The 22,326-nt window shown below is 38.4% G+C and overlaps 2 protein-coding genes across 5 annotated transcripts in view; both read right to left on the bottom strand.

Annotated features, from left to right (window-relative positions):
* The window catches only part of SLC17A8 (solute carrier family 17 member 8), a 48,088-nt gene extending 42,093 nt beyond the window's left edge, over nucleotides 1-5,995 (bottom strand). Inside the window, exon 1 of the mRNA XM_032346640.1 lies at nucleotides 5,276-5,995. Coding sequence (XP_032202531.1) covers nucleotides 5,276-5,376 — 101 coding nt within the window. The 5' untranslated portion in view covers nucleotides 5,377-5,995. The remainder of the gene's footprint in view (nucleotides 1-5,275) is intronic.
* A 13,617-nt stretch (nucleotides 5,996-19,612) lies between these two features.
* The window catches only part of SCYL2 (SCY1 like pseudokinase 2), a 59,550-nt gene continuing 56,836 nt past the window's right edge, over nucleotides 19,613-22,326 (bottom strand). For all 4 annotated transcript variants that reach the window (XM_032346644.1, XM_032346643.1, XM_032346641.1 and 1 more), the window contains one exon: nucleotides 19,613-21,679. In XM_032346644.1, coding sequence (XP_032202535.1) covers nucleotides 21,035-21,679 — 645 coding nt within the window. In that variant the 3' untranslated portion in view covers nucleotides 19,613-21,034. The remainder of the gene's footprint in view (nucleotides 21,680-22,326) is intronic.

Raw genomic sequence — 22,326 nt, forward strand, 5'->3', positions numbered from 1 at the left:
CTACCACAACTGTCAGCAACAAAACCAGTTCTGCACCCCTGATACTGCACAGTTTCCAAGGAGACAAACCAGCCTTCTTGGTAGCAAATTGTTTACATCAGACTCCTTCCATCTTGGAAAAGGTAGCAATTCATCCTGACTGAGGCTGACATATATTCTACAAATGAGCCTGCAAGTCTCGGCCAGCGTCACTACCTGAGGATTCAAAGAATCCTGATTAGCCAACATGGGATCCCACATAACATCACCTAAGACTAAGACACTCAATTATGGCAAAGGAGGTACATCAGGGGGCATAGGACCATGGGATCCACTGGTCCTACCTCAAGCCACACCATGCTGAAGCTGGTAGCCTGACAGAGCAAAGGAAACCCAGCTCTGCCACTTATAAGTATGATTAAGATGCAGCTGAGACATTGGCTCAGAGAAGAATCCCTGTGAAGATAGGGTGCTATACTTTAGAATGAATATGTTCCATAAACCAACAGTTGTTATAATGAATGCTGGGCAGAATGCATTGGTCTGAAAAACACAGAGAAGAGGTGGGAATAGCCCACTTACCATTATGCCCAGTAACTCACTTATGGGATATCTCATCGCTTCAACTTTGGACTCTGTGGCTCTAGGAGTCCTGATGCCCAAGGAAGAATTCTTCCACTTGGGAATACAGTGAAAAATCCCACTAAATAGAGATATTACTGCTGCCCGGTCATGTTGGGGTTCTCATGCTAAGACCAAAAGGCAAGGCCAAGGGTCACAAGAGTGGCAAGGCTGATTGGTCTTGAAATGGTCCTGATCCCCAGCAGGGGCAGCCCACAGTCAATGACTGACAGATGCAGAGACACAAAAGACTGGCCCCTTCGCTTCAAGGGACAGCTCAGTGCCCAGATCCTCCCACTGTGATCTGGCCCCTGTGTATTACCTGAGATCACATCCTCGCTTGGTTTTCTCCTTTCCTATCCTGCTTTACTCCCTGCCTCCCAATTTCCACCTTCGTAAATCACATCCTAGGCTCTCCAAATTCCTGTTTCAGGGTCTACTTTTAGGGAACCCTAGCTAAGATAGAAGTGTAGTAAAATGCAGCAGGGAAGAGAGATTGGGAGCGGGTGGAGGAGGGGGGAAAGAGAGTCGGAAGAATCCTCCCTGGGAAGGTCACTTTTGGGAAGAGACTTGAAAATGGGAGAATAAGCCATCAAGGAATTGGAGATAAAACCTTACAGGGTGAAAAACAGGATGCAGAAGCTGGCACAAGAGGGGTCCTGGGAGTTCCCCCATCAGTGCAGAGTATGGCTGGAGTGGGGTGAGGCAGGAAAAGAAGGCCAGAGATGAACTCAGAGTTCTCAAGTTCCCACAAATCAGGTAGGGTCTTTAAGTCCATTGAAAGGATGTTGGCTTTAATTCTGAGAGAGGTAGGAAACTGTGGGGAGGTTTTGAGCAGGGGAGAGATGCGACCTGACTTTGCTTTACTAGAATTACCCTGGCCAGTAGATGCCAGCTTGCCTGAGGTTGTCCAGGCAGAAAGTAAATGATGTCACAGCAGTTAGAGCCCGGACTCACCTGACCTCAGAGCCCACTCTCACACACTTGTATTTGTCAAGGAACTAGACAAAGCATGTCTGGCACATAAGTTGAATACACAGTCACTGAATGCTGATGATGGAAGGAACACACAAGGATTGGTTCCATATCTTTAAAGGGAAGATATAAATACTTATAAGGAGACCAAGCATCCCATCAGTTTACCTTGGGAAGTCTTCAATACTACAACTGATTGGGAGAAAAGCTCATACGTGCCGAAAAGATCCAGTGATTGCTGGCTACACTGCAGCCCAAGTAACTCCCTAAACCTAAATGAGTCATTAAGTTTCACACAATACGTGGGAAGAGCAAAGACAGAGAGGTTACATAGTGTAATGACTAAGAATGGTGGGCAGAGAACACCTAGTCTGAAACCCAGCTCTGCCACTTACAAGCTATGTGACCTTGGGAAACTTACTGAACCTCTCTGTGCCTCAGCTTTCTCTTCTAAAATGGTAACTGCAGTAGTCCCCATCCTATTGGGTTTAAAAGAATTAAAAGTGTTTACAGTGCTTGGAACAGATGTTTGCCATTATTATTTTATTATACATAAGCAATTAGGGGACACCCATATTGTCATGTAAGTCAAAAAATCTACATGTCTATTTCTAGAGATCAGTCTTTAAATGTAATGCCTTCCATGTCATCTGTTCCAATACTGGACTATGAGTGAACGTATACTTTCTTCCTACACTTCTGAAATACTAGTGTACTTTTAGCTGATGAAATTGTTCAGCTATGTTTTATCAATGACTCTTCTCCAGAAAGGCTAATAACGCCTGACTATAATCAGCCCCACGTACAAACTTCAAATGTTTCCCTATGCATGTGCCACCCCCCTGAGCATGAGAAACATTCAGTAATTAAAAAGCCCCCCAAAAGAAATGCCTGGGTGGCTCAGGTATTTAAGCACATAACTCCTGGTTTCCGCTCAGGTCATGATCTCAGGGTGGTGAGATTGAGTTTTGAGTGAGGCTCTGTGGTCAGTGTGGAGTCTGCTTGTGATTCTCTCTCCCCTCCCTCCCACTCTGTTCCTCTCCCCTGCAATGCATGTGCATGTTCTCTCAAATAAATAAAATCTTTTTTAAGAAAAGCGCTCTAAGAATTCCATTTAAATGATGATTTCAGTATCCAATATTACAAGACATCAGTGATTCACACTGCTTGCTGAGTTAGGAAGTCAACGTTTCTAACTTCTGAATGTTCTTGTACCTTTAGAAAACAGTATTTTCTGATTTTTTTTTCCATTGGAGTTTGCCAACTGGTTTTAAGTGAAAAATCAGCAGAGAGGAAGGAATGTTCATTGTATACCAGGCTCTGGGTGGGGCACTTAAATATAAATACCTTATAGACAATGTGAACACCTCTGTGTATCAGAGTTGGTCTCGGTGAAGGAGTCCTAATTCTGGAGCTCTGCTCAGAGACTGTCAGAGCTTAGGGTCAACTTGGATTGCTAGTCAATTAATGCCTTTTTTTACCTTCCTCTGCTAATAAGTTCCTTCTAGGATCACAGAAAGAAGGGGTTTGAGTTTGGCACTATTTTTTCTCAAGTCATTCTACTAGTAAGCCAACAGTGATAACATCTACCATGCATTTAGTGCATCCTATATCCTCTCGAGCCCTGTTAGTCATTTTCTATTGTGTTGTGATTCACTTCCAAAGAAACCATTCAGAGTCCCTAAACACATAGCTCCGTGTTGGGTTGAGGTCGTACAACGTGGAAATTACGAATCTTGTTCTATTCCTAAGCAAACCAATCTGGCAAACAAAAGAATCTTCAAGTGGATCATCTAAGCAAACACTAGAAAACCAGCTCTTACAATAAGTCTCTTACCGAAGAAAGTGATTCATTTTCAAAAAAGCAATTCAACTTAATGTTGGAAAGAAAATTCCTAAGTGCTTCCTTGTCAAATATTGTATAAACTAAGGCACAGAGTTGCATGATTATAATGGTGTCTATAGTCAACGATAACCCAAAGTCACAGTTTTTGTTCCTGGCTTTGTCAGATGCCTTTGTCATCATACTTAAATATGCCAATCAAGCCATTGTGCCTTCCTCTTTCATTTTTAATCAAAGGAAAACCACCACGTTACCTGGGGAGTGCGCAATACAAGGCTAAAACATTCTTAAAAGGAAAGGTCATTATAATTACTTCCTATGTTTATCCTGGTTTATCCTGCTGTCCGCTAGGTTTTTATCTATACGTGATAATTCACTGTGGGCCTAATTGAAATCTTTTTGTTTTTAACATTTAAATTAATGACAGGCTGAACTCAGTTCTCTTACTATGAAAGTTCATCAGGAGTGAAATAGTGCAGGGGCACCTGAGTGGCTCAGTGGGATAAGCCTCTGTCTTTGGCTCAGGTCATGATCTCAGGGTCCTGGGATCAAGCCCTGCATCAGGCTCTCTGCTCAGTAGGGAGCCTGCTTCCTCCTCTCTCTCTACCTGCTGTTCTCCCTCCTTTTGATCTCTCTCTCTGTCAGATAAATAAAATCTTAAAAAAAAAAAAAAAAAGAAAAGAAAAGGAGTGATACAGGGAAATTTCACACTGACATGGAGCCCCTGTGTTATAAAACCCAAGGAATGGAGTGAACCTCTGTGTGCCTAGAAATAGTCCCTTCCATGCTGAAGTTTTGTTTTTTTTTTTTTAAATTTAAAGGATACCATATAAAAGTTAAAAGGAGATACCAGATGGCATTTTCACTCATCAGGATTAGAAAAAGTCATTCAAACATATAAAAATCTTGTCAAGAGTATTTTTCACATTTTTTTATATCAGAGAGTTTAAAGAAGTCATTTTACCTTGTGCCTAAGGACTGCTCATAAATTCACCTATAAAACCTAGAAAGGCGATGTCTATAAAAAACCACAAATTAAATTGTCCCATCAATTCATTCATTTGTGGCAAACTCTCCTTCCAAGAACAATGTATTTTACTTTTTTTATTTTATTTTTTTCAGTGTTTTATTTTACTTCTAAAAAATGTTTATTTTTTGGTTTGGAAATGACCACATACATGCATTTATTCTAACTTCCAGCTATGAATTTCTATCTTAATACAAAGTGCTTCTATTTTGGAGAAAAACATTCACTTTAATGATAGTACATAATATTTTCTCACTATAACCATGTAAGGTTTTTTTTTTACTTAAATACTAATTTTTAAAGATACTTTCTTCAGACTATTGTCTACCTATTCTTTTCTTTCAAAACCAATCAGCAACCACCCTATATAGTTTATATAACAAGCTAAATACATATCCAATTTTCATTTGTAGTGAAAAATTCTTAAAAATTATTTCAACTAAAAGCATAACCATGTAACGGGGTTCCTGATTTGGGCATTATTATTGAATTAACAGGAAATATTATCTCCCTGTATCTTTTCTAATTCAATGCCAAACACATAATATGCAACATCACCATCTCCAGCAAGTACACACATACTACCATATAAACAAATGCCTGTCTTGTTATTTTCCTAATTCAATCCTATACTTTCGATGCATTTTTTTTTTTTTTTTCAAACTCCAGGCATTGTGTCTTGGAGCCGGAAAGGACTCCAGAAGCCATCTAATCTGACCTACCCACTCCTTTTTAAAAACGTGGCTTTTAAAATATGAAGCAAATTCTTTCAAACCTTGGCAATGTGAAACTCCTCAGAAATAAACCCGAAGTTTGCATCCAAACTTTACCTTTGTAAAATCCCCAACGAATCTCCGACGGCGTTTTTCACTCCTTCTTTTCCAGGTTTCAGAATTTTTTCTTTAAAGGTATCAAATGCTTTAAAAGGCATTTTGAATGACCTCCAAGCACTAACAGTTAAGTCTCAGAAACTGTCATCCCTCCTCATCTCCAGCGTGGGGACCACTCTGCTCTCCTCGATGAGTAGTACCCTGAAGTCAGTTCTCATGGAGGTAACTACATAACATCAAAAAGGAGATGAAACCCAGCTCAGATATTCCAAGACGAGACACTCTTCCTAAATCCCTACTCCCCCTCCCCCTCAAAAAGAGAGGCCAAGTAGTGTCTGGCTGGGAGTTCAGTCCCTTGAAAGCCACAAGCTCAGCAGCAGCCAGTGACACTGTCTCAGGCAGCCACTCTCAGGCTGAGCGCAGCCTCACTCCCTCCCTGGGGCTGCAGCTGGAGAAGCTGAAGGGGCTCCAGCCCACGAGGTGTCCTGAGCCCAGCAACAGCATCTGCAGTCTCTCTCCAGCCCCTCTGGCTGCTTCTGACCACATCCCCCTCCTGCCTCACTCAGCCAGTGGCTCTCACTGAGTGATCCTTTCCAAGGTGATGCTATAGTAACCGGCACAATACCTGCCCCTCAGCCGCTGGGGCTCATTAATGGGCTGTCAGCCAGAGCAGACACCCAGGTCGAAGTGAATGAAGCATTTACAAGTCCTCAGCTTCTCTGAGGTCTAGCCTTACAGACAGGCTCTCGGCCACCACAGTATGCCTCATACGCCCCTCGTGGGAGCCCTGAAGCGGTTTCTCAGCCAGACACTAGTGTGGATGCGGTCCTTGGAGGAACACTTGCATGCTAGAGTGCTAAATGCAAATATCGAGGAAGGCATTTATTTGCTCCTGATGGACAGAGCAGGATCTCTCAAGGTACAGTGCGAGGGTCCATTGGGACCGCCTAACTGAAGGTATCTGAGCCGGTCCTAGTACTTGCTTAGACCTCTTCACTGGTCCTCACTGTCCTCAGGAGAAATCCAAGTTCTTTATTACTTGTCATGGCTCACAAGGACCTCCACGGGACCTTGTTTCTTGTCACTTTGCTCTTTGTATCAGCCCTTCACTGGACTCATCGAGCTCCATGTAGGGGTTTGCTCAAGCTGTACCTTCTGCCTGGGTAACTCTCCACATCCCTCATCTGGGAAGTGTCAGGGGATTGTTCAGCCTCACCAAGACATCTCTTCCTCTAGTAAGCCTCATAGACAAGGTGTGCCTCCTCCACACCTTCAAATCTCCTGTCCTCTGCCCCAGTAGGACCTGGCACACAGTGGGATATAACATAAAGGGTTGTTGGACTGGGGTTAAAATATGTTATTGGGCAGCGGGTGACACCTTTGTAAATGATGCTGCCATGAAGAAACAGCTGTCATTAGCAAGGCTCCAGTGCTCTAATCTCCCAGCCTGCATGCACCTAACAGATCCTGTGCTACGGGCTCTCAGATTCCCCCAAAAGTCATGTCCACAGGACTGGTCACTGTCATTTGCAAGCTGCAGTCTGATCCTTCTTCAAGATTTGAATTAAGTTATCTAAATCACAGCTGCATCCTGTAGATTAAATACTACTACCAATAATAACTATTATTATTATTATTATAGTTAATATTTTATCGGGCTCTCTCTATGGCCCAATTCCGTTAAGCACTCTTCATATATTATCACAATCTTCCCAAGACTGCTTTGTGATTAGTAACTCATTTTTCCCAATTTCACTAATAGGAAACTGAGGCAAAGACTTGCCAGGTTTCAGATCCAAACATCGTGGCTCCAGCTCCTCACCTGTCTCTCTCTGTGTGTCTCTCTCCTCCCCATCACACCCTCTGCTTTGCCTCCTCTGACTTTACTGAGGTATATTTTGTATATCATATAGTTCATCCATTTCAACTGGACAATGGGTTTCAGTAAATTTACCAAATTATGCAATAATGGTGGGTATTAGGTGCTTAAGCTAAAGCACAGAGTAGATAGAATGTGTCTATCATCCCCCAAACATCCCTTATATTCACTGTTAATGCCCATCTCCCCCTCCCATTCCCAGTCCCAGGTACCCACTAATCTATTTTATTTTCATATAAATGGAATCATACAATATATGCTCTCCTGTGCCTGGCTTCTTTCACTTTTGAGGTTTGCCCAAGTCACAGCTCCTATCAGCAGTTGTTACTTCTTTTTTTCTTTTCTGCAGAAAATTTCAATATATGGACTTACCACATGATGCCTATCCATTGATTTGTTGATGGACATTCAGGTTGTTTTAAATTTGGGGTTATTATGCATAAAACTGTTAAGAATATACCCGTGCAAGTCTTTGCATGGACATAACTCTTCATTTCTCTTGAGTAAATACCAGGAATGAAATTGCTGGGTCATTTCATAGGTATTTGTTTAACTTTTTAAGAAACTGCCAAATTATTTTCCAAAGTGGAAAATAATTTTATGTTTCCACCAGCATGTATGAGGGCTCCCATTTCTGTACATCCTCACCAATATTTGCTATCTTTTTTAGTGTAGCCATTCCAGTGGATATGAAATGGTATCTCACTGTGGTTTTAATTTGCATTACCCTAACGACTAATGACATTGACCACCTTTCCATGTTCTTACTAGCCATTTTTATGTCTTTTTTGGTGAAATTTCTATTCAAGCATTTTAACCATCTTTTCAATGAGATTTTTGTCTTATTATTGAAGTGTATATGTTTTCAATCCTTTTTTAGATTATGTGTTTTGCAAATATTTTTTCTTGGTCTGCCATTTGTCTTTCCATTTTCTTCATGCTCTATTTTGAAGTACAAAAATGTTTAATTTTGATGAGGTCCAATTTGTTTTTTCTTTTATAGATTGTGCATTTGTTTATATATCTAAGTGATCTTTGACTAATCTGAAGTCTGAAAGATTTTCTTCTATTTTTCCCCTACAAGTTTTATTGTTTCAGCTCTTATATTTAAGTCCATAATCATTCTGAGTTCATTTTCATATATGGTGTGAGGTATACATCTAAATCCATCATTTTCTATGTTGATATCCATTGTCCCAGCACCATTTGTTAGAAAGGCTATCCTGGATTAATTGTCTTGGCACCTGTGTCAAAAAGTCAGTTGAACATAAAGACCTATTTCTGGAGTGTCAATTCTTTCCATTGATCTTCATGTCTATCCTTATGCCAATATCACACTGTCCTAACACAGCTTAATAATAAGTTTTGAAATTGGGAAATTAAATCACTTGTTCTTTTTTTTTTAAAAATTGTTTTGGCTAATTCTAAGTCTTTTACATTTCCTTATAAATTTTAGAAGCAGCCTGTTAGTTTCTACAAAAATTCCTGTCAGCCCTGTGCTCTTAAAAGAATAGTTTCTGGCCACCAATCCTCAAGGCTGAGAATGCTAAGACCCCAGGACGTCACACATACAATCACTTCCCCAAGTCTTTACCTGTTTCCCAAAAACCTTGCTCCTTCATCAAAAGCAAATACAATCACAATATGATAAGCACACTCATTCACTACAGAAAGCATCCACTGGCAGAACTTCTAACCCAATTCTTAGTCCCTAGATACTCTAAGGTTACTTATCTCTTAGAGCACACAATGGAAGCACTACCAGACAAAGACCACATGAACCTCTTTCTGAAGGGTCAATGACTGCTGAAAACACTAACCATCCTTAAAGAACTAGCCTTCATGTTGCTCATGAAACACACTAAAGGTCTACAAAAGTTTCTTGGTGGTGATTTAGATGGTTGATAATGGTAATAACCTTTGTGGAGTAGTTTCTAGGTGTCAGACTTTAAGCACTCAACTCATGTAATCACCACAACGACCCTCTGAGATAGGTACAATTATTTTGCCATCTACAGATGAGGAAATGGAGGCCAGAGAGGTTAGGTAAACTTGCTCAAGTGCATACAACCAAGAGACTAAACAGAGACAAGAGAAGAACCCAGGAATTCTGCCATCAGAGCCAGCACTTTAAGCTGGCTCTGATATCTACTTTAAGCTTCCACACTAGAACTGTGGATAATAGAGACAAGAAAATATCAAGCCAGACTTTAAAGAATTTAGGTTTGTTTTATCCACCTGCTGTTTTTCTTGAAGGCCTACTATGTGACAGGCCCTACTGAGGCACTGTGAGAGGTTGAAATGGAAAGGCCTCTTGAAAAACAAAACCAACCACAAAATGAGTTCGTGCAGCACAGCAAGTGTATGGAGTTACAGGAGCACAGGGAAGGACACCGCACTTGGCTTGCTGATGGGGAACAGGAGAGGACTTCCTAGATGAGTGGTGTGGGAGTGTTACTTTTCAGGGATGAGAGAATGAGGCAAACTAGGAAAAAACACGTGGGAGTGAAGACTTGCATGAGGGAGTGTAGCATCTGAGGGTAACTTGCATACTTTCAGAGTTGGGTGAGTGTGTGCCATGTGGTAGAAAACAGCCAGAATGATGATCTTGAGCTTTCTATAACTCAACTGTTAAACAATGGATCCCCATCTCAAAACATCAAATAGTGTAAAGATACAGGAAATGTGTAGAATAGAACCTCCTGAGGGCCATGAAATCAAAGCTTTGTTTTGGGATATGTAGACGGAATGTTTATTAGAAAAAGAGTCCACCCATCAACACATAGTAGATGACTTCTTGGCATCCTGTATCAAAAAAGTCTCTTTCCTTAGACAAAATATTAACTAAGACCTCTTTAGAAATACTTGTTCAGATCACAGCGGGCTCTCATCTCTTCTGACCACTGCTGGATGGATCAGGGCTGAGCTCCTACACCCAGCTAAGGCAGTCAGATGCCAGATTCTCCTGGAAATTAAACTTTGGAATTGAAAGGCTACTAGTTAACCATGCAGGACCTGGGGGGCTGTAACTGTGGAGTGGGCTACATTCTCTGTATGGACTGGAGATGGAGAGAACACCAGTCTGACAAAGAGAGGAATGAAACAGAATGAAACCTTATCAGGGTGAGTATGTCTCTGCTTATAACCACCTTCCAGTTCCTGTTGGTCTGGATCCAGCTGTCCTTCTACCCTTGGGTTTCATGAAATACCCACACCCTTATAACAAACTGACCTTTTATAGCCTGCTCTAGTTAAGACATCTTCTGCTCCTCACAGATAAACAACTTTGACTATTGCAATGGGTTCAAACCCAAATCCTGTAATGCCAAGACTGTCTCTACCTATACGATATAGGAAGATTCACTGTCCAGTTTAATGACAAGTAGGATTTCTAGTCCCCAACAGTGAAAAGAGTAGAGCTTGTGGCCTGGTTGTGAGCTGATGTTCTAATCTACCTGGGATGGGTGTATGGGGTGGGGTGGGTAAGCAAACGAATCCTAAACAACCTGAAGATCATTATTCAAGAACATAATTTCATCAAATCCAATCAAATTGTTTGGTGGAGAATTTTAACCAGGCTTAGAGCTAATGACCAAGTTATTCACCTTTTCAGATAAGAAACTTCATATGGAAACAATGGTAATGAAGAAAACTAATCATCTTGAGGTCCCTTCTCCCCTGAATTCTGTGCCAGCTTTTCCAGCCAATCTCTTTCTCCACCCCAACTCGACATTCCTCCTATCCATCCTCCATTACATACTGAGACCAGCATAAAAATTTCTTTTTTCCAGAACCTCTCTCAACTTTTTACAATTTATAATTATATTGTTGATAACTATCAGTACTAAGCAGAATGTATATAAAACAATTTTTTTGTTACACTGCCATATTTAACATTCATTCTTTTATTAATAGTCAAGGTTGTATACAAAGCAATTTCAAATATGTCATTTGATTCTCACAACAGTCCCGTGGAACAGGTATGGATATCAAGACTCAATTCTGCCCAAGGCAATCTGGCTAGTAGAATGTGGAGATCTGGGGGGGTAGGTCCTTACACCCATTTCCTGAGTTTGTAATACCATAGTACACAGTACATTGTGATCCTATAATCCTACTGTGCATACTGAAGACTGCCTTTAACATAACTCAGGAAGGTGTACTCAAAAATCTTTGTATCTTTAAAAACATAATTTGAGGGGCACCTGGATAGCTCAGTCCACTAAGTGTCTGCCTCTCGATTTCTGCTCAGGTCTTAACAGCAAGCCCCAAGTCAGGCTCTACACTGAGCATGGAGCCTGCTTAGGATTCTCTCTCTCCCTCTCCATCTGCCTCCTCCCCCTCTTTTGCTCTGTCTTAAAAATGAATATAAATTATACCTCTAAAAGTAATAAAACGCTGTATGTTAAATTGAATGTAAATAAAAAGTTAAAGGGGCACCTGGTTGGCTCAGTTGGTTAAGTGCCTGCCTTCAGCTCAGGTCATGATCCTGGGGTCTTGGGACTCAGCTCCACATTGGGCTCTCTGCTCAGTGAGAGCCTACTTCTCCCTCTCCCTCTGCTTGCCCCCCTGCTCATGCTCTCCCGTGCACACTTTCTCTCAAAATCTTTTTTTAAAAATGTTAATTAAAGATGGATGAATGAATGAACAAACATCACTGAGCACCTAACGATAGGTAATCTTGTGCAGCTACTGTGGAAATTTTAGAAATAAATAAAATTGGGTGCTGATTTTTAAAATTACATCCTGTGTTGTTGGCTTTCACTAAAAAGTTCCACCAAAAAGTAGGGCCAACCAATAGTAAAATCAAGAGAAATTGACATAAAACACTGATGTACTAGCCCCTATATTAAGACTGCCACTTTCCACCAAAGTGTGGTAACATATCCTTTCTAAGGTTAATGGGAACCTTTGGCCCATTCTATAGTAATTGCTTCCTTATCTATCTTTGTGACTTGAGTTTCTTGATATTTTATTCTCACAAAGCAGAATGATGAAGTATATGCAAAAAGTAGAATGACCAAATAGATATTGTCTCCATTTTGCAAATCAGGAAACTGAGGCTGAAACTCAGTAACTCGTTCAAAGTTACAGTTTGTGGAGAAGCCAGGATTTAAACAAACCTGATTACAAATGTTCATTATGCCCTGCTGATTCAGGTCCGTCAATAAAGCATTGTCGGTCCTATTATATTACAGCTCACTCGGAGTTGGGTACTAGAATTCAATTAATTTGGCTCTATGTTCCTAAATCATAGAATAACATTTTATACCCTTATTAAATAAAATACATCTCCATATACTTTGCAAACATAAGGCTGCATATATGGATACCCTGGAAACATACCCAATTCTATTTTTGGTTCATCAATGTAATTGCCTAAATATTCGGTGTCATTAATTTTTTTCCCAATTAATGAAAATTTAAAAGAAAGTCAAATAATCAAAATAGAGAAAGACAGGATGCCCGTATAGCATGGAATAATTTCTAAGTGTTTCACATTTTTCATAAAAGAATTTACTCATGACATAAATTCCTTATATTTATGAAGCACTTTTAACTTCATTCTGGAATAATTTCTAAGTGTTTCACATTTTTCATAAAAGAATTTACTCATGACATAAATTCCTTATATTTATGAAGCACTTTTAACTTCATTCTTAACTGCTTCTTTGATATTTATAACTATCTAGAGGACCAGCTTGGGCAGACTACCCCACTTTACTGTTAAAGCCAACAGCATGGAGAAAACTAATGATGTACTTTGTTCTTTTGAGGTACTGAGCAGGATTGCACTAGAAATCATACCCATATATTCATCTGCTAGCTATCCCTGAATGCCTTTAACAAATTACCTACCATTTCAACTTAAAGAATCCCATTCCCCACAGCCCCCAGCACAAGACAATTATCAAGTATCAGCTCTGTCTTCTGGCTATAAAGACAAAAGAATTTATTTTTCTTTAACAATATGTTATTGTCTGGACACTCTTGTGTATATTGGTTCAGACTCAGTCTGATATCCTTATTTGTAAGTAATTGGGGAAATACTGGTTCATTTCATCCATGGAAACACTTTCCAGCTCTGCTTTACACACAATGAATGGTGATTTGAAAAAAAGATTCAATAGCTTAGGTTGTGTCCAAGGCCAAAATATCCTAGAAGATCTGATAAATTAGTAAATACAGTTGCATCATAACAAGGCAACCTGAAAATGTAAGCAGAAATCAAGATCAGAGAGAATATTTTGAAGAATTTTTCACCATCTTCACTTTCAACTTCAGACAGAACTCAGAATGTCCACATCATTTCAATATATGGAGCGGCTAACAGGGTTCATATTTAGGGCATAAAGAATCAAGAAAGGGCATAAAGAAACAAACCTACACACCCTGAATGCGTATTTCTTGTGAGGTCCTATCCTTCGTATAAATTCAATACTAGAAGACAAATACTCTTAGCAATCTATCACAGCAGGCTGGTGTTAAAAAAAAAAAAAAAAAGTACCTACAAACGTGCCAAAGGAGCAGACCATTAATTGGGAGACAGTGACATCTTCTGGTAGTTTATGACAAAATACATTTATGCCGGACATTTTTTCCCCTGGAAACCAGCCGCTGTTTTAAAGGAATAGATTTACTTACCTATTTAGTATACCTTTATTATACCCATAGGTGCAAATTCTTTAATTTCTGAAATGAATGAAACATATATTAGCTAAAAAGGACATTCTAGCTCACTTCCTTGCTCCTTGCCTTGTCATCCCTGGGTTCATCTAATACAGAAGGTTTTAAGCAGCCAATGTTCATTCTACTTTTTCTGGTAATCAAAGTCATTCAAACACTTTCCTTAATTCAAGCAATTTCATGTAATCTTTTCTTAATAAAGATTTTATTTATTTATTTGCCAGAGAGCGGGGAGAGCGAGAGAGGGAGAGAGAGAGAGAGAGCACACAAGCAGGGGGAGCTAGAGGCAGAGGGAGAAGCAGGTGCTCTGCAAGCACAAAACCCGATGTGGGACTCGATCCCAGGACCCTGGGATCATGACCTGAGCTGAAGGCAGACACTTAACCAACTGAGCCATCCAGGCATCCCTGTCTTCATATAATCTTGTAATTCCAAAAAAACCTGCTCCCTAATTCCTCTCCACAGTGTATACAGCTTAATTTGGGAAAATGTGATCCCTAAAGTAATCATTTGATAGCATCAAAAACAATTTTAAAAGGGCAGCATAAACAACTCACTGTAAGCATGTTGGGGGAGAGGGGAAAGGTAGCATCCAAGTTGACCTCATGTCCTATCTCCTGAGGAAGACTTCCTCACTTCTAGTCTAGGTTGGGCTTGTTTCCTATATACATCTGTCATGTTACTGTCCTACAATTGTCGGCTTATTCAGCTATCTTTGTAACTACAGTGCAAATTCCTTGAGGGCAAGGCCTATATCTCATTACTATTTGTGTCCCAAAAATCTCACTTTGCCAAACCCATAACCTATTTTTTGAAGAATGCATTCAAACTATCCTAGGTGAGGTATCTGTTCTTCATTCAAACAGATATTATTTTAGAGGCCTATGTCCGTCATTAGAAGATGAGGATATCTATTGAACACCTACTATGTGCCTGAAGCCTTGCCAGGTACTTCATACACTTTTACTTCATTTAATCCTAATAACCCTGTACAGCATGATCCTCATTTTATGGCTGGGAAAACTATCTGTGGTCAGCTAGTGAAAGACACAAGATTTAAACTCATTCATTCTATATATTTATACACTTCTTCCAAAATGATCATTTCTAAAGAAATGATACAAAACTTTAAAGAAAAAAAAGGAAATCAAAACAAAGGGACGGGGGGTGGGAGGTTGGGGTACCAGGTGGTGGGTATTATAGAGGGCACGGATTGCATGGAGCACGGGGTGTGGTGCAAAAATAATGAATACTGTTATGCTGGAAATAAAAAAAAAAATAAAAAATAAATTAAATATTTAAAAAAATATATTAAAGGGAAAAAAAAAAAAACAAAACAAAGGAGAAAGCATAATTTAAAAATGAACCAGAACCAGAAGGTAAACACTCAAGAGTGCATACTATTAACACACTACATTTGCTACAAGTAGACTACAAATTGGCTGAACTTTCCAGCTCTTTAAATGTGATTTCTTACATTATTCAGAGACATCTTTTAAAGGTAAGGGCAAACCAGTTACTTAGAAGCACGTTTACTCCTGAACTGAAACCTGAAATTTCTCCTGTGGGTCCTCAAAGAAGGCATTGTATGTTAGAGTGAACCATTGTCATCCCTGGCACGAATTTAAGTTTCACAATACAGTCCAAAGCTAAGTGTGGTAAAGGAACTTGATGTGTAGCCAAAGGTGCCCCAGACAAAAAGTGTCCAAAGAGGGCTTAATTTCATTCACAATTTCAAAGAGAAATGGACTGGTAACTCAATTTTTTTGGCCTCTTCCATAAATATTTCTCCAAAATGAGATTTTGAATGTTGGGCAAGGGTTAGATATTGTTCTCTGACAAGTACTGGGGGCCCATGCAGCATATAATCACTGGTGCTGGAAGAGAGAGGATATCCCTTCTGAAAGTAGAGCAGCCTAACAAGGATATTGCTATAGGGGGAGGCCTTTCCCCCTTTCCGCAAAAGTGATCTTCAGAGCACCTACTGTTAGAAACAAGATTTTCTTAAAAACAAGTTTGGATCTGTTTCAACACATGAACAAATGTATAATCATGCCACCTCCATACAGCATGAATGCTATTGTTTTAGCTTGAAAAATTTTTTAAAAGCATATACCAAAAAACCCCAACTTTATCTGGGTTTAAAGTCCTACACACTCTGTATGCTTCTAGTGTGGCCCTGAAAATGCCCTGTATTGGACTTTTGTTTCATCATTGCATTTAGAAAAACTGGCAAGCTTCAGGACAGAAACTTAGAAGAGACCTATATGAATGCTGATTCCTACCTTCAAACTTTAGACATTAAAGTCTCAGTCTCAACTTACTTATATGGAAGTCCAAACAATGACTTTCCTAGCAACCAAGGCCACCTACAAAGGAACGTGTACAAGAAGATGGAAAATGCAAAAAATTGGAACTGCATTAAAAATTTAAACTGTATAAAGTAGCTAAACCATATCTCTACTATGAGCACATTTCAAAGAACTTTTAGGAAATCAAGTTTTAATATAGGCTAGGTATATATAGTCAACCCCATTATCCCTTTTGTTAGCAGCATAAATATATACCCTATGACCCCATTTTTAAATGGCCTAGTAACAACATAGTTGTCAAATCACCAAATTGTATACTTTAAACTAATGTAACATTGTGTCAACTTTATAGTTCAATAAAAAGAATCTTAATAATGTTTTAAAATTCTAAAATAAAATGGCATAGTAGATTCAGGACTCTATCAGTGAGGTTGAGGCCAGGAGAGAATCCACACAGGTAACTGAATGGGGAAATTCAAATAAAGTAATTATTATCCAGAAGGTGGTTAACTAATTAAAGGGATAAAAGAGAACTCTAACCTTAGAGTACAGAAGTAGCAATTGCAGAAATAAGCAGGTACTTCTAGGCTGAGAGAAAGTGAAAAAAAATTAAGGAACTAAAGCCAGCTGCCTGATGGAATGGCTGAGTTGTCAGAGAAGCAGCCCACTGGAGCTGCTCCAAAGGAACAGTAAGGTTGGGAGAGCCTCACCAGCTGGAACTCTCGGGCTGGGGCGGCTGAGCTCCTATGGTCAATTAAAATAGAGAATCGGAACCCGGAAGAGACATGTCTTCTTGCTGCTCCTGCTCTTCAGAGCCACTTTAGGACCCTCTATAATGAAGCCTAACATTCTGCCAAGCTGTCCAAAGAGACAAGTTTATAGGGTCCAGCTGCAGCATCACAAAGCAGGGCAGAAAATGATGCGTTTGGAGCTGGGAAAGAGTTAAGTTGGTAAGTGCCATGGTTCACTCTCACGGCTACTCAGCTTCTTTCTATATACACCTACCTACACTGTGTAATAGATTGCTACTAGCAACATGTGGCTACTGAGTACCTGAGTTCAGCGTAAAATATACACCATAAAATAAACACCAGGGCTCAAAGACTAGGTACAAATCAAAATGTAAAGTATCTCATTAAATTTTTTATCAATTCTATGTTGAAATACTTTGGCTTTATTTACTTAAAACATGTTATTACAATTAATTTCACCTACTTTTGCTTTTTAATGAGATTACTACAATATTTTAAATTATGTACATGGCTTGCACCGCAGATAGTTAAATACTTTCTTGAGTGGCTGGAGAAATTTGGCTGCTTTGGACAGAAAAAGTTTCTAATATCCACCAAGCTCCATTTTGATGAAATGTTTTTTCTCACTGTACCCTCCACCCCCCGCCAAGGTTATGTGTTTTAATTCTGCTACATGTCTGGGTACTGCAAGGAGCACTAACCTGGCTCCCCCAGACCTCCTTACCCACAATTCAGAGAAGCAGAGAAGCTGATTTTGACCACAAACTTTGTTTTGTTGTCCCCCTCTCCTTTCTCAATGCCAATTTTGTCAACATAAATATACAGAGATCAAATGAGTACTGAACACATCATTGCGACACAGAATAGTCTCAACAAAAGCAATTCCAGAAGAATTCGTAAAATAAGGGATATAAAGCATGTAACATGGTAGACTATCAGATTGCAGATTAGGAAAAAAAAAATCTAGCTTCTATTCCTGGCTCTAATCTCCTTGGGTGAGGCCGTATAAGTATGGTCCTCTATTTCTACATCTCCTTGGGAAAAGGGCTGAATCATTCCAACTTTATTCAAATTACATCATGAAATTCTTTTAGAGATTATAAAGATGTGTGTGTGTGTGTGTGTGTGTGTGTGTTTTAATGAACAGGATAGAATAAAAAAATCAGAATATACCACATGTATTAAAGACATTTTCTTAAACTTTTACTGGTTTGCAACATAAGATATATAACTTACGGAGTGTCAGTTACAGCTTGAAAGCCACCAACGTAGATGATTTCTTCAAATCCTCTATAGTTTAAATTCTTACCGATTCATCTTGCTCAAAAATTATTTCAAGACCAGTAAATCACGAAGCATAAAATCACAACTTAATATGGAGATTTTTATCAAAGCTAAAATTTATTTGGTGCATACTCTGTGCTATCAGGTATTTTCACATATACCTTTTCTTTTAATCTTGCAAAAGCAACCATGTGAGGTATTTTACAGGCCCAAAAAAATAACAAAAAACTACTTCCTCAACTTGTTCAGGTGAAAAGAAGAGTAATAAGCATTCCAAAATAAAAACAAAAACAAACAAAAAACAGCCAAGTACACAGTCCATTTCCATCTCCTTTTATACATCTTCTCACACATTTTAGCATTAGGAGACTAAGAAACCAACTCAAATAAAGGGAATCCTTCTGGTCATTTTGTCTACAGGTACTTTTTAAGCCACCAACTTTCTACTCTAAGTACCTTAAGGGCTTAAATGCTGTCAATATCTGAAATAATTTTAAAGTGATCTAATATTGTGAAAAAATTGTTCCCATAGAAATACAAGCCTAAAAAGGGCACTATATTTTTTCAGATGTTATTTATTTATTTATTTACTTACTTACTTACTTACTTACTTATTTCAAGTAAGCTGCATGCCCACTGTGGGGTTCGAACTCACGACCCTGAGATCAAGAGTCACATACTCTACTGAGTCAGCCAGGCACCCCTCATATGTAATTTCTCAGCAGGCAATGGTACCAGTTCAACTGATGGAAAAGATTTAAACATCTTCAAGAAAACAGAAGAAGTGTAGGAAAAAATTTCTAAAAATGTAGCACCATTACTTCAATGAATTAGCAAATTTCAAGACATGAAAATTATCTAAGAATTATGTATTTTTTCAAATAATCTATCTTTATATTGAGAAGTTCAACTTGTATGTTGTTATATTCAGCTTTCCTTCTAATTACGAGCTCAACACTGACATCAAGTTATTTTACAAAATAAAAAGCAATTTCCTAACAGTGACTACTAACTTGTTACTAAGGAAATTCTTCAACATTTGGCATTTATTCCAAATGCAAACTTTTCTCAAGAGAAATTCTAATGTTGTGTTACAAACAAGACAGATAACCTGGTCAAGGTGTGAATGTATTTCACAAAAAACATGTGATCTTCCTAGTGCCTTTCATTTCTTGTATAAATTTCTTCAACATTCTTATGAATCTTTTTTCTAAAACCATGTAATAACAAAGTACAGGTCATACAGAAACCAGATGTAAAGCTGACCTTTTATTTTTTTTAAAGTATCCCCTTACTGAATAATGCCAGCAATATTATCACAAAATTACATTTTATAATCAAGTAATGTATACTCAATGTATATTTTTAGTGTGTGTGTGTGTGTATGTATGTGTATCAATATATATATGTATCAATGACACACTAAAGCTCATATGATTTATTTTAAAGGATTGCTGGTTTTGGAGAATTAAAAGCCACAAACTCTATGGCAGCAACTATAATGCATATATAGTTCTCTGAAAGATCATTTTTAAATTATTACATAATGGTGAAATATAATTTAAACAAAATACAAATAACATTTACAGCATAAGGCTTTGTGGTTGAACAATCAGCACATCAAAGAAAAGTATCAGAGAAAGGCTTTAAAAAATAAAGCATGTTTCCTGTTAGAAGAATTTTGTCTTTCTTTCCTAAAAATGGCTAACTGTGCACAGAAAAATGCAAACAAAAGGTCCCTAAAATTTCTAGAAAACAATTAAACTTCAGTTGCAGTAATTGATGAGGTCAGACTTTACCATGATGACTTGAAAATTAATCTGTTGGTAGCGAGAAGATACAACTGCTCATTTTTAGAGAAGTAAAGTTTATTACATTTGAAACAATACAGCAGAAATCTCAAAAGTTTACTCATTAAATATAGTTTCTTACAAATACCCTTTTGAAAATGCAATTCATATATGCTGCAACCTCAGAAGTTTGAATTCAAAATGAAATATGAAGGCAAGAGTCAGGGAAATCACGCCAGAGGGCTCTGTCAAGTATCTGTACAAATCAGTACATATTCTTCTGTCTGTGATATAGTAGGAAAGAAAGTGATTCTAAATATATCCAAGTAAATGCAGAAAAATACATTACTATTTGAGGCAGACCATGCTAAAACATAATTTACAATGATTAGTTTGCATTTAAGATGATTAATAATGCCTTCAGTTTGAACCAATGAAATGAACATTAAGTAAAATTTTGCAGTATTCGCTCAGACTTTTGTATTGAACATTAGTTAATCTGAGAAGTAAATAAGATTGGAAAGAGCAAGCGACCTGATCCTTTTCGTTAGGTTCATCATTATCTCACTCAGTCATACTAAATGCAAACAAATCAATAGAGCATCAAGATTTTTCACACATTAAAATGAAGACAAATGACTTGTGAAGGCAGACTGTGTACCATGTAGTATTTAACATATGGATCTTGCATTAACCATCAACTCAATTTTTTAAATAAAACAAGATTTACAAGCTAAAATAAACATTTGAATAAAAAATTCTGCTATTCAAGATACTCAGGTGTCTTTTTTCTCTTTGAGATTGGTAAGGATTGGGTCTTTTAAAAACTTGAAGAGGAGGTGGTAAGAGGAAAAAAAAATCCTCAATGCTTTTAAAAACTCAGCTGTTAAGAAGTCCATACAACTACTATGCTGGCGTGGAAACAAGGTGTTTTCTGTCACAGAACCATCCACTTCCTCATAGAAGTAGTTCCTCCATGCCAACTATATAAAGATGTAAATCAGCTCACCCATGATTAAAATTGAAGTAATTCTTCAAAAATAGAGCAAGACACCTCACCCAAAAAGATCTTTTAAGTCATTGCTAGCTGAACTGCTATTGGTCATAGTAGTTGGTGGCTGTGCAAAGTTCTGCGGGTTAAAGAAAGGATTAGCCTGCACACCAAAGGCAGATTGTCCTATCATATTCATCTGTGTTCCTATTACTGCACTGCCCATACCTGGAGACCCCTGTGGTGGTACAAATTGATTAAGCCACTGATTTGGTTTCTGTTGTGACAACTGGTTCATGCTAACTTTGGGTTTTTGAGGGCCAAAGAGATTATTAAGAGCAGACATATCTGTGGGTCTTTGTTGAGTCGGCTTTGCACCAGCAGGAGGAACACTCACAGCACTGAAGTTTGGCAAAGTGGCAGGTGTTCCCAGTGTCATCTTGGTGACTCCAGGCGTGCTTGAACTACCGAATAAGTTCTGGTTTGTATTAACCGGCATGCTGAATCCTGAAGTCTGAAAGCCCATGTTAGCATTTAAGCCGTTGGTCAAATTTCTCTTGGTATTATCAATTGGTGTAGAAAACATCATGCCAAGGCCCATGGAAGGAACAGAAGTGAAGGTACTTGAAGCAGAAATTTTAGGGGTACTAACAGAAAGGCTGGTCAAAGATGACATGTTATCCATCAATGTATCTGTCAAGTCCTTAGTCTGAAAAATATGAGGGAATTACTTTATCTCCAAGATTTCTAAATTAATTAAAGTCAATAAATGACAAGTTAAAATTAAGCTCAACAGTCTATACCAAGTTAGCAAACCACAGCCTACAGGCCAAGTCCAGCCAGCCACATATTTTTATATGGTTTTTACAGATGAACACTGAATTGAACATGAACACTGAACAAGAAACCAAACTATAATCAACTTGATGACAGGGAACACTACATTTAAATTCCAATTAAATAATATGCTGGCCTCCCCCACTGCTCCCCAAAATAGAAATATGTTCTTCTCTCATTGGTGTATCTGTATTGCAATAAGGATACTCTATTACTTTTACATTTTGAATTATATCACAATTTTGTGGAAATTTGTTTTCTCTATTCTTATAAAAGTACCTAGAAAATAGTTTTTATTTTGCCTCTTGCCCCACAAATATTTTCCTCAAAAGAATCATCTTAGTGATCAGGAGATAACAAAAAATAATTTAAAGATCACTTTTAAGATAAAGTTATTTCTGCAGCCAGTAAGAGTATAAACTCTCTACAGGCAGGAACTTAGAACAGTGCCTGAAACATAACAGGAAATAAATACTGGTTAGGACATATAGGCAAGTATTCCTAAATCAAGTTACAGAC

The sequence above is a fragment of the Mustela erminea genome, chromosome 6 (assembly GCF_009829155.1).
Source record: "Mustela erminea isolate mMusErm1 chromosome 6, mMusErm1.Pri, whole genome shotgun sequence".
Classification (NCBI taxonomy): Eukaryota; Metazoa; Chordata; class Mammalia; order Carnivora; family Mustelidae; genus Mustela; species Mustela erminea.